The 13762-nt window shown below is 42.1% G+C and overlaps 1 protein-coding gene across 2 annotated transcripts in view; it reads right to left on the bottom strand.

Moving 5' to 3' along the window:
• Positions 1 to 576: 576 nt before the first annotated feature.
• Positions 577 to 13762, bottom strand: part of tbc1d8 (TBC1 domain family member 8) — a 188990-nt gene continuing 175804 nt past the window's right edge. For both annotated transcript variants that reach the window (XM_084313944.1, XM_084313945.1), the window contains 4 exons: positions 13329 to 13394; positions 10292 to 10375; positions 6812 to 6948; positions 577 to 5171 (listed from right to left, as the gene is read on the bottom strand). In XM_084313944.1, the coding sequence (XP_084170070.1) occupies positions 4749 to 5171; positions 6812 to 6948; positions 10292 to 10375; positions 13329 to 13394 (710 nt within the window). In that variant the 3' untranslated portion in view covers positions 577 to 4748. The remainder of the gene's footprint in view (positions 5172 to 6811; positions 6949 to 10291; positions 10376 to 13328; positions 13395 to 13762) is intronic.

Genomic DNA, 13762 nt, shown 5'->3' with positions numbered 1-13762 from the left:
ACGCTTTTACCGGGGGGCAGAACTAGGGTACGTCAGTGGCCAATCAGATCGCAGAACGCGGAACTGGAAATCCGTTGGTAAAAGAATAGACGCGTCCAGAGCAGCCTAGTGGCCAGTTCCAACAGCTCCTCTAAGAGGGGAAGTGTTCAGAGAAGGGAGCGTGTTTTATACATTGATTGCCGGCCGCGTACGCAGTTGTTTTTGCTAAATGTATACTCAGAAGATAAATGCAGTAAACTTGGCCAGTCAGGGTTTATAAATAAAACTTGAATCTAAGATGTTGCGGTTATGTGAGCGGCTGCAGAATGGTACCGTCCTCATACTGTGCTTCACTCTGGGGAATGTGATAGACCTCATTCATCATCACAACCCTCTCCAACTGGACTGCATTTGGGGCTCAGCAGTTTAGTTTATACAGTATGTAATTCAGTGATTAAGAAAGTGTCTGGGATGGTCGTTGGTCTTTGTAATCCGGCTCAATAACACAGCGTGGGTGGAAAGCGTTTTGTGGACGAGAACAAAAGGCACATGAACCATGCTTCAAAACAAGTTATTTTTAAGAACTTAGTACATTCAATCAAAGTAGACGGTACAAGAACATACAGTATATAGCCAGGTGCACATTTTCAGTGTATAACAATTTTCAGAAACTTCCATCATTGGAAGTCCTTAGGCACAACGGAAATATTTGGCAGTAAATTAAAAAGGCCTTTCTTTGATTCCTTGGTCATTATTATCACAAAACCGAACAAAATACATTGAACACAATTATTTTTAAAGATGCCTAAGAATGCTACTGAAAAATACAGTTGTATTGCTTGTCTTAAAAAATAAAATAAAAACATGACATGTTCCCATTTTGCCAGGGTGAAGAGGCAATTTACAACTCTATAATACTGAATAACTTAGAAGAAATATTCCCCAATAACATCCCTTTACAATGGTTTAGGAACGAGTTTTACCTAGTGCAATTGAAATGAGACGGAGGCTATATCCCAGTATAGAAGCACTCATCAAAACATGTTTGCTTGCTCCTTTAAAAAGGGAAAATCCACAATAAAAATAGAATTCACACATGTTATTTAGTATATAATATTGTACAACTCAGTTTCAATGTTTTGAACATGAACAAGTCTCTGGTTAAAAGGATAGGTTCTGTATTTTTCAACCTCAACTATATTAGAATGTTGCCTCCCATCATGTACTGTATGATTGTGTACAGCACAACCTCACTATCACAACCTCACTACTAGTACAGCCTCACTATCACAGCCTCACTATCACAACCTCACTACTACTGTAGTACAACCTCACTATCACAGCCTCACTATCACAACCTCACTACTACTGTAGTACAGCCTCACTATCACAGCCTCACTATCACAACTCCTAGGACACTATGACAGTAGCCCTGGTGATTTTACTGGGATGTGAGGACACTATGACAGTAACCATGGTGATTTTACTGGGATATGAGGACACTATGACAGTAGCCCTGGTGATTTTACTGGGATATGAGGACACTATGACAGTAGCCCTGGTGATTTTACTGGGATGAGGACACTATGACAGTAACCATGGTGATTTTACTGGGATGAGGACACTATGACAGTAACCATGGTGATTTTTACTGGGATATGAGGACACTATGACAGTAGCCCTGGTGATTTTACTGGGATATGAGGACACTATGACAGTAGCCCTGGTGATTTTACTGGGATATGAGGACACTATGACAGTAGCCCTGGTGATTTTACTGGGATATGAGGACACTATGACAGTAACCATGGTGATTTTACTGGGATATGAGGACACTATGACAGTAGCCCTGGTGATTTTACTGGGATATGAGGACATGACAGTAACCATGGTGATTTTACTGGGATATGGGTCAATATTCTGATTCAGGGCTATAAGCCCTACATTTAAATACAACTAATTTGGATGTATAGCTCAAACTAAAATTATGTTAATTGTCAATGGAATGACCAACTCCAAAAAAAACACAAATTACAAAGTCTTCAGGCTCCGATTTCCAGCTTAGGGAGAGACGGTTACCTATGTTCTAGGGCTGTCTTAAATACTTCAAAGCTTCGTTCGATGGGCATGGGATTCGAATATGAAAATAAAATTTGATTACAAAAAAATTAAATAAATAAAATAAAAATATGATATATATTTTTTTTTTTGCTAAATCAACTCTGCCTCTCTTTGTTAACTACAACAAGCAATGCTGTTTGTTATTTAAGATGAGGTCGGACTCTGCACTGACAGATTTGTGTTCATTGTGCTGCTTTTATAAAGCCTCAAATGACGGCTTACAATATTTCATGAAAGCAAAGTTTCAGCCCTGAAGCTTCGAATTCCAAAAAAAAAAATCGAAGGTCAGCCCTACTATGTTCATAGATATATTGACTTAAATCTCCAAGTTCATTTAGAGTAGCACAATGTGTATTATATTTTAGGGTGGATTTTCATCAACAAAAAAGGCATTTGAAAAATCATCTCACATGAAACAACCATAAAGATGACTTCAAGACGGCTTCTTACTCTCCCCCCTGTGTGAAGGTGAATGGGAGTGGTGATCTGATCTGAGAGCAGCTAGTTAATGATCTGATCTGACCAAGCTAGATCAGTATTCTTATTCTGAGAAGCTGATGAATGCAGTCCCAGTAGCTTTCAGGGTTGTCATTACTCATGTCTCGATCATGACAGTGATTATCATGACTCATGTCTCATGACAGTAAATATCATGACTCATGTCTCATGACAGTGTATATCATGACTCATCTCTCATGACCGTGATTATTATGACTCATCTCACATGACCGTGATTATCATGACTCATCTCTCATGGCAGTGATCATCATGACTCATGTCTCATGACAGTGATTATCATGACTCATCTCTCATGACCGTGATTATTATGACTCATCTCACATGACCGTGATTATCATGACTCATCTCTCATGGCAGTGATCATCATGACTCATGTCTCATGACAGTGATTATCATGACTCATCTCTCATGACCGTGATTATCATGCACGTGTTTTGAAAAACACTAACAATAGGCATCTTTCCTTTGTGCTTCTTCGTAGACCTCGAAACTGGACCGAAGAGTAAGAATAAGGCTTTGAATTTCCCCATATGGTTATTTTGGCAGTATAGCCCCAATATTGTTTTTGCTTCTCGTTACCAACATAGATAATTGCCAGCGGAGCCATATATTTAATAGAAAAGGCTGCTAGAGGCTGCTGACAACCTGGCACCTTAGTCTGGTGTCCGGCGTGATTCCAATTCAGTGTGATTCAAACGTCGTATTCCAATAGAAATACCGGACGTTGGCTTCAAACATTGTATGTGTATAGCCCTTAAAACACAGGCACATCGGGACTCTTGGTTCATGCACACTTGATGCCAGCTGTGAACTGTGGGCACAGAGACTAGCAGAGAGAAAGATACCGACTCCTCTTGACTACGTCTGTTCTTTAATGTCGGAACATTTCCCAGGTTGTTTGCGCGTGGGGTTGTTTTTCCAATATAGGCTACAGTACACAGTCTATCCAAGAATCTTACTAGTGGCAAAAGTTACTTGCTGGGATTCTTGTATTCTGGCCCAAACAACCTCTGTAGCACAAAGCCAAGTGATGTGTCCTCAAAAAAAAAAGCAAAAAATAGATTTCAACTGATACCAATAATGGATTTCCTCATTAGGAACATTGTAAGATACTAGGGATGCCCGATCGATCGGCCACCGATCGTTATCGGCCGATAATCAGTATAAATATGCGATCTGTGAATTCCGATAATGAGTCATATTCGCCGATCGCGGAAACCGATCAAGCGGAGATCTCACTCGCTGTCTGTCTCAGACACACAGGACCTGCAAACTGCCGCTGCTCCCTTGCCCCGCCCGCACCCGTGTACAGTTTGTAAACACAGAGGACTGAGAGGCGGCTCCTCTGCTCGAGTCTATAGTGCATTCGACCTGAGCTAACGTTAGCTACCTAGCTATCGTTACTGTTTAAACAAAATTACCCAGTCAACTATTCACTTTTAGTAGGCATTGTCTAACGGTATTTAGCCCGGCTAGCTACTGATAGCTCCTGATATCAACAAATGCTCCAGCAAGTCTAGTAGTCCATGTTGATACCTCCGTTAGCTTGCGTTAGCTGACGTTAGTTCACTGTTCAAAACGAAATGTCCCATTGAACTAAAAAGTTCTGTCTTAACGTCATCTAGCCGGCTAGCAGTAGCTACAGATAGCTCTTGATATCAATGTCTTATAACATTGATTCAATGCGTATTCGAGCTGAGGGCTTGCTGAATGTGATATGACCAAAGCACAGTAACGTTATACCAATAGGGTCCAGCTGCAGCACAGGAGAATCCTTTTTGGAGCTGGAGGCTACTAGAGTACACACAGACAGTGGAGCTGTTTGCAGATAGCGAGCATTTTGACTTGTTGCGTGGTGGCGATGTCTCGCAGATAATACAAGTACAAGTCTAATTATATAATATATATATTTTATAAAAAAAAAGAAATTATAAAATAAATTTTAATTTCTTTTTAATCAAAAACTATCGGTATCGGATCGGTATCGGCCGATATGGCTCACGACGATCGGTGATCGGTATCGGTGGCAAAAAACGTGATCGGGGCATCCCTATAAGATACCTATGGTATCATCTGGTTAGACATCTATGGTAGGTTTGGTAGCTCAGTCTCTGTTGGTCGTGATGAAACTAGCTGGTTCCTCGCTGGAGCATGAGCAAACCAGCCCGCTGGTGGTACTGCTTCTCCTTGGCCTTGGTTATTTTAACCGACAGGTCCACCGGCGTTTCCAAAAAGTTGACCAGCGCCTGTTCCGTCAGCAGAGAGGCCAGTATCTGAGCGTAGCTGACCGTCCACTCGTCCCCGTCCTCCTCGTTGTTACCTTCAGCGCCGAAGACAGAGGGCTCTTCCACGTTCTCCGCTGCCACTTCCTGCTTCGGCCCTGCCTGTTCGGAGTCCGTGGCGTCCGAAGTAGAACGGCGGCTGCGATGGCCGGCCTCTCCGATCTGCAGCACCAGGCTGGTCACCGTGGCGATGGCCTGGAAGAGGTCGTTCTCGTCTGGGTCACCGTGGAACATGCTGTAGAGCGTCTTGCAGAACTGGATGAACTCCCGCTGCAGGGAACAGAAACAACAATGGAACGTGTCCGTTTTAACACCACGATACATTAAGCTACATGTTGAGGTAGGAATGTCCGTTTTAACACCGCGATACATTAAGCTACATTAAGGCTTGGGCGGTATAATTTTTTTCATACCATCATACCTTGCTGACATAATACCCCGGTATGGGTATTATGGCAGTATGACTCATTTTCATCAGCGGGGGGGGGGGGGGGCGGGGGGGGGGCGAAGCGGAGCTAAGTTAAGCTAACAATATACTCGTTATCACCATACATAACGCTTATATTGAAACACGTTGACATTAGGGCCATTCTCTCAACCTAAAAGTGCACTTTCTTCAACCTCAAACCTAAATTCCTTAGCGACCCGTGTTACCAACTTAAACAAATCAGCGCGCACATTCGAGACACACACATATGAAACGAGTCATACGGAACAAATAACGTATAACGGAGGCTGAAATTAGACCAATGTGACTCACAAACTCACGACAGTACACAACTACACATACAGATGCACAAAATTGATTCTGCATTGATTAACTGATAATCAAAATGAAGCTGTTAAACCCCTGTAGTGAATCACCAAGCCAATACGCACGCACACAGTCGAACTGGAATGGTTTACCAAACATACACTCCCGGCATTCATAATTCGTACGTTCATCTTCCATACGCTTAACCATAACATAACTTACTTACCGGTACCCAAACAACGTGTACCCAAGTCCACATTCATGCACGAATCCATTTCAAAACGTTAGAAAAACTCTCCGTTTCCCGATTCCTCAATCATCCAATGTCTGGAAGTGGACCCATGGTCCATCCATTCGACCTTAATAAACGGAAGGCCACCTATCCATAACCGCATTCTATAGAAGAATAAGTCTTTATTTGTCGTGCAGATTAATACACACATGAAAATATAATATAAATATAATACTTCTGAATTATAAACAAACAGTACAGCAGTATTAATTTTATATTTCACCTGCCATTCATTTTCCTTATTTTTGTAAAAATAAATCCATTGTTCTTCCTCAAAAACATACCTACTAAAAAGATCTAATGGCTGAACTTAGCTTTAAAAAAGGCAAAAGAATGTATAGAATATTGAAGACACAGATACCATAGCTTGTAAAATGCTTACGGTTTATAAACCCTGACGTTTTTAATCACGGTTAATAGTGAAACCGGTTAATGGTGACATCCCTAGTGGACACTGGGTAATATGGTGGAGATGCAGATTAATTTGCATATGACTTAACGTAAACAGACTTCTTCTATCAATACCCGAATAAAAAAATTAAATAAAATGAACCTTGTTGTCTTTTACTATCATGTACTATGCTACTTTGTCTATACTACTATCTACTATACTTATACTACTACCTACTATGCTACTATGTCTATACTACTATGCTACTATGTCTATACTACTATCTACTATGTACTTAGCTACTATGTCTATACCACTACCTACTATGCTAATATGTCTACTCTATACTACACTTACCCTTAGCCAGCAGAGGTGTTAACTTGTACACCATTTGTAAGTCGAATAATGGATAACTGTAAAATGTAAATATAAATATAAATGTAAATGTGTTTAAATGAAGCCGGTCGTTCCACCTGGTTCATAAGAGGTAGAGGTTTCTCTACGTCCTTCTCCTTCTTCTTGCCCAGGTCCTTTAACATCTGCTTCAGCTGCTCCTGGTAGTCCTTGATCTCCTTGATCTCCTTTATTTCCCCGCAAACTTCCTCGCAATCTACACGACACAGAACATCATGACACGGTGGGGATAGAAAGCTCTGTATATTATCCAACTAGTAAACTTTTCAGCAGTGAGGAAAAACTCCTTACCGACGGACTGTTTTGACTGGCAACCATTCACGAAATCATGCAGTGAATTATGAAACAGTTTCGTAATAACAATATATGTATAAAATAAAAATAAAAAAGGTTTGTACATTTTTCTCCCATCCCCCAGTCTCCTCCGTTAGTCTGGGGAGGGTGTAGACTACCACATGTCTCCTTTGTTTTGTCTGGGGAGGGTTTGGACTACCACATGTCTCCTGTGTTTTGTCTAGGGAGGGTGTAGACTACCACATGTCTCCTTTGTTTTGTCTGGGGAGGGTTTGGACTACCACATGTCTCCTGTGTTGGTCTGGGGAGGGTGTAGACTACCACACGTCTCCTGTCTTTCTGGGGAGGGTATAGACTACCACATGCCTCCTCTGTCGGTCTGCGGAGGGTGTAGACTACATGTCTCCTTTGTTTTGTCTGGGGAGGGTGTAGACTACCAGACGTCTCCTATGTCGGTCTGGGGAGGGTGTAGACTACCACATGCCTCCTATGTTGGTCTGGGGAGGGTATAGACTACCACATGCCACCTATGTTGGTCTGGGGAGGGTATAGACTACCACACTTCTCCTATGTCGGTCTGGGGAGGGTATAGACTACCGGATCCTGATGAGAGTCCGTAAACACGCTCACATAACCCCCATCCTTCACTCACTACACTGGCTCCCCGTCTCATCCCGGATCAACTACAAAATCCTTACAATCACCCATAACTGCATAAACGGACACGCACCCCTCTACCTTCAGGAACTCATCACTCCACAATCCTTCACCCGCACCCTCAGATCCGCAGGTAGCCTGCTCCTTCAGGTCCCCAATACCCGGCTCTGCACCATGGGTGACCGAGCCTTCTGCACGGCTGCACCACGCCTGTGGAACAGCCTCCCCATCCAGCTGAGGGCACCACAGAGCCTGGACTCTTTCAAAGCAGGCCTGAAAACCTATCTGTTCAAAAAGGCCTTTGACTGTTAGCTTTTTATTTAAATTTTATTGCGCTCTGTTTTTAAATTGTCTGTTTATACTATGTTTTTAATTAACTATGTTCTATTTTTATTCTGTATTTTATTTTATTTGTTTTACTAATAACTATTTTTATTCTATTTTTTTAACTGTTTTAACCATGTAGTGTAGCACTTTGGGATCCCAGCGAACAAAAAGTGCATTACAAATCCAATCTATTATTATTATTATTATTACCACACGTCTCCTATGTCGGTCTGGGGAGGGTATAGACTACCACATGCCTCCTCTGTCGGTCTGGGGAGGGTATAGACTACCACATGCCGTTGGTCTGGGGAGGGTATAGACTACCACATGCCGTTGGTCTGGGGAGGGTATAGACTACCACATGCCTCCTCTGTCGGTCTGGGGAGGGTATAGACTACCACATGCCGTTGGTCTGGGGAGGGTATAGACTACCACATGCCTCCTATGTCGGTCTGGGGAGGGTGTAGACTACCACATGCCTCCTATGTCGGTCTGGGGAGGGTATAGACTACCACATGCCTCCTATGTCGGTCTGGGGAGGGTATAGACTACCACATGCCGTTGGTCTGAGGAGGGTATAGACTACCACATGCCTCCTATGTCGGTCTGGGGAGGGTATAGACTACCACATGCCTCCTCTGTCGGTCTGCGGAGGGTGTAGACTAGGGATGCACCGATCCTTTTTCAGTCCCGATACGATACCGATACCTGGGTTTGGGTATTGGCCAATACCGATACCGATCCGATACCCATTGTCCAATTTCCCCCCCCAAAAAAGTATCCAAGTTTTTTTTTATTTTTATATATTAAAATATCTTTTGTTTTTAAGAATTGTAAAGGATCACAAGTGTGTTTTTGATTTGTTGTAAACAAAGAGAAAATAAACTTCATTCATTCAATTAATAAACTGTATGCCTCACTGTCACTGTGTGGAAGACACTGGGATCATTCTTTTGTCCAAGGCAACATCAGGCTTGACTTAAAACATTACTTTCCTAACTTAGTGAAACTAAATGTAACAAATTAACACATAGATATAAATGTACTGAATGGTTATTTCTTATTTTATTTATTATTAAAAACAAAATTTAAATAAAGAAAAATCAGATTTTTCTTTTACCGATACCCGATCCAGCTATTTTACTGATATCGGCGGCCGATACCGATACCAATATCGGATCATCCCTAGTGTAGACTACCACATGTCTCCTCTGATACATGTGGAGTCGCCAGCCGCATCTTTTCACCTGAAAGCGAGGAGTTTCACTGGGAGAACGTAACATGCATAGAGGTCTCCCCCAGAACCCCTCCCGGCAATTGTGTTGGTAAGAATGACTGACCAAGAAATTGAACCCCGGATTTCATGCGGTAGTAGACGAGTGCTTAGACCTCTACACCACCCAGCCTTCAAGTGCATGTTAGAAATATTATATTTATGAGTTACGACCCTGGACAATGAAGTCGACAAGTTGACGACTTGTGACATTTCACAAGAGTAATATATACAAATATCTACAAAACAAAAGTAATATATTTCATTATATTCCATATAATCTTTATACAGCTATATGTTTTTTTTTTTTATTGGTTGCAATTGTGAACAACAGCCAAGTCAGATCTATAATTACACACAGTTGGCCAATCATATGTGAAACCGGTCTCATTTGACATGCCCTGAGTGGGAGTCGAACCCCGGTCTCCCGCACCGCGGGCGACATCGCAGACCACTATACCAAGAGGTGAACTCACTTCTAAGTAATGGGTCTGGATGCCTTTTAAGGGGAGTGAGTTTACTTGCAGTACCTCTACGTGCCACATGTCACTTCACAACACATGAAGTCCATCGTGACGGTGGATATACTCACGCATCTATATAATTGTATTGCCTATATTTATGTCTTTCTACTATTACCCTGCCCATACCTGTACCTCCCCTCCACCTCCCCCATGCTGCTATGACACCCACATTTCCTCAAGGGGATCAATAAAGGAATATCTCATCTTATCTTATTTGACTATTTAGAACATGCAAAAAAACGCAAAAGATAATGACCCAGTTGTGATGATAAAAAATTGAACATTTGGAAAAATCCCCTAGCATCTTAATTATACTTTTTTGTGTGTGTGTGTGTTTTGAACAATCTGCTCCAAACAAGCTAGGTATGAATGCGCCCCCTTAAGAGTCACCAGTCAGTGTACCAGAGTACTACCGAGTAGACTGAACAGTGACAGGCTCCAGCGGGGCGGGCCGTGAGACGTACCAGTGGCCAGGTCTACGAAGAGGGGTCTGGTGGTGGACAGCAGCGGGCTCATGGGGGACGGGTCATCTTCGTGCTCGGTCAGAGCTGGACACACAGACAAACAAATCAATGCTTTGACCTTCATTTAACAAGATGGATCATGTTAGAACTACCGTGACTGAACCTTCAGAGCAAGAACCATATTTAGTTTCGATGTATTTGCAATTATATTATTATTATTATTATTAGTATTATATAAATACTAGGGCTGTCCCCGACTAAGGATTTGGATAGTCGACTATGATTGGCCAAAATTTTCCGTTAGTCGACTAAAAAATTTAAATAAATAAATATAATATATATATATATATTTTTTTTTTCATTCCATTTGGGCTGTGGGGGTGCTTAATGTCTGAAGGAGTCGACTGAAGGCTTCTTGTCCTCTGCAAAAGCATGCAATTGGTCCACTGATGGATACATCTTGATATTTGTGTGTTCATTAGATGGGTGAAACCCTCTTTCAGTGCCTCTGTGCCTGTTTTCGTAGGCAGTTATCCTCTGGTATGCGCGCCATTAGCGTTAGCCACGCTTCTAGGCCTCTTTTCTTTTGGAAAGAATGAAAAATATATATATATATATATTTCTTTTATAAAAAAGATTTTTTTTTTACTTTTTGTATTCGACTAAGAGGTTGGCAGTCGACTACGGCTCCTTTCGACCGATTAGTCGACTAATCGACTAATAGGGGTCAGCCCTAATAAATACTAACCTACACTGTAGCACTCAACACTTTGATGAACATTGTTACTCAGCTGATAGAGTTGTGCCCTTCCTGATGACTTGTCGTACAGAACTTGTAAGTCGCTTTGGATAAAAGCGTCAGCTAAATGACTAAATGTAAATGTAAATTGCAAAGTCGATAAAGTGTGAAATGTGATACATCACTCGAAAGTACTCAAACTACATAGCCTTTAGCTATGAATGTACACAACACTCCCAACTTAACATGTTTACATTATTAAAGCTTACACTCTCATAGCCCTTTCACACCGGCAGGGCTCCGTGCCGGTTCCGGTTCCCGAACCTAATTTTGAACCGGCCGGCATGTTCAGACCGAAAATGTATTGGTTCAGAACCTGAACAGTTTTGTCTCAGCTGGAACAAAAAAATAAGTAGCTTCTTCCTTGTGAACCGTGACATCATCAGTGGGCGTGTCATGTTCTAGGCTTTGAAGACATGCAAAAGAACAGGAAGCGACAGAAGGAAGGAGACAGCGACTGACAACAATGTCAGTGGAAATAAAGAATTTGCAGTGGTCTGCCGATTTGGGCATCAACAGAGTTCTATTTACCTCAGGAAACACCAGCGTAAATTAATCCATTCTTGATTTAAATACTTAACACTTTGGCTGCCATGAAACGTCTTTAGATGTCATTGCCGGCCATGCTCAAGTTGCCGGAGGACGCTGTACAGCGTCCTTATATCAATATTTCAAAAATCTGCGATCGGATTCATATGTCCCCTCCGCTGGCCTGAGATCCACCAGGAGGACCCACTGAGCTCTCTGGCGGTTCAGGAGCGCCATCTGGTGGCCGATCGGCGCAATCGCTTTAACAGGAAGTGGCATAGAGGTTGTGCTGGACGTCCGTATTACTTCCGGGCGCTCGCTATAGGTCCCGGCATTCTAGCTCGTCACAATACACAGTGATCGATTGCCAATAACTCGATAAACAACATGATTTGGACGTATATACCATTATACAAGCTGGAGATGGACCGGGTAAATTTACATCCCATAATGATAAGATTTCTACTCTACGATGATCGCCCAACGGCGCGCGGAGACTGGGGTGAGTTTCAGCGTGTAACGTTACCGTCTTCGATACTAACTGCTATTATCAACATTTGACCCACATTAGATGATTGGTATAACGCTGCCCACGGAATTATAAACGCCCCCTAGCCCATCCGGTCAACATCAGATGACGTGTAGTAACTTCTAGAAGTACGTCTAGTTGGAATTTTTTATATCGCGCTGATTGCCATAAAACATCAATATAATGCATTTGGGGCTATAGATCACGTTCTGGAGAAAGCTGCAGAAAGAGATGAAAACATACTTATACATTAGACCATACTTTACTATGAATATGTGAATGAAAAAGTTTAACGTTGCTACACAATGAACAATACATATAGGACTTTGAATGGGCCCTAATAATGGCAATGTAGCAATAGAATTTAAAAAGTTATAGCCATGCAAAGAAGGGGTACTTCTCCATAGACAAATAGAGCCGGCAACCTATGGTATATCATGAATTTAACCCAAGGCAACCAAAGTGTTAAAATAATATCGTACCTCATAACAATATTTAAATTCTTTTATTTTTTATTTTTTTTCCAGCTTTTTTCCCGGCCCTTTTTTGAGGGCACTCCATCCACCCCCCCCCCCCCCCCCCCCCCTCTTTGGGGGACAACTTTATTATTTATTATACGTTTTAATTATTTACAGTACAAAATAAATAAAAATAAAAAGTATACTTTTTACATACCATTCGCCTTATATGTAATAGTCTTCTACGTCTTCTCACCATCAACAGTCGGTTCATGCTGGATTGTTGGATAAAAACAAATATCTAAAGTAACAGAACGAAAGCTTGCAGATAACCAATGCGATCCGCCATTTTGCCACTATTGTGTTTACATCCGCCTGAGTAACCGTTGATGACGGAGAACTGGTGGAACTTTGGTTCTGCTTAAACTGGTGTGAACGCGGGCTGGTTTGCCAGAAAGCACCAAGGTTCTGAGACTCCAGAATGGAGTCAGAGCCAGAACCAGAACCGTGTCTGTCTGATAGCCCCATCATTGATCTGCCTCAGTACCCAGTCTACCCAGTGTGAACCTTCCGTCATTTTGGTGAAATGTTGTGCTCCGGTGGCTTTTGTAAGTTTCAATTTTTTTTTACTCCTTGTGTTTTTCTCTTTTTCCCGGTGTAGATTTGGTGCGTCACTCTGGCAGCGCCCCGGCTGCTTTCTTGTTCTTGGACTGTGGAATTTACCTGGTGGTATGTGGAGACGATAGAGTAGCCTGATCTTTTCATTCAGCTCCTCGCAGTAGAATGTATCTGAGGGAAGAGAAGGAGGCGTTAAAGATTTCCTCCACTCCACTCTGACACTTTGACTAATATACAGATTGTTGTGCAGAACTCGTCACCAGAGCGCTTTTTCACATTCTTCCCCTGAAGAGAGAGAGCGTCTCTGTACTGAAATCTCAGGTGCTGATGTCACTAATAGGTTGAACCTCTCATGGTCCAATAGGCAACGTGACACATTTAGTTTCAGCGACACAGAAAGCTGAGTAGGTATTGACATGTCTTGAGTAGGTATTGACATGTCTTGAGTAGGTATTGACATGTCTTGAGTAGGTATTGACATGTCTTGAGTAGGTATTGACATGTCTTGACTGAGTAGGTATTGACATGTCTTGACTGAG

The sequence above is a fragment of the Notolepis coatsorum genome (assembly GCF_963971535.1).
Source record: "Notolepis coatsorum genome assembly, chromosome: 5".
NCBI classification, from domain to species: domain Eukaryota; kingdom Metazoa; phylum Chordata; class Actinopteri; order Aulopiformes; family Paralepididae; genus Notolepis; species Notolepis coatsorum.
The sequence above is the reverse complement of the archived record's forward strand: the minus strand, read 5'-3'. Positions and strand labels throughout refer to the sequence as shown.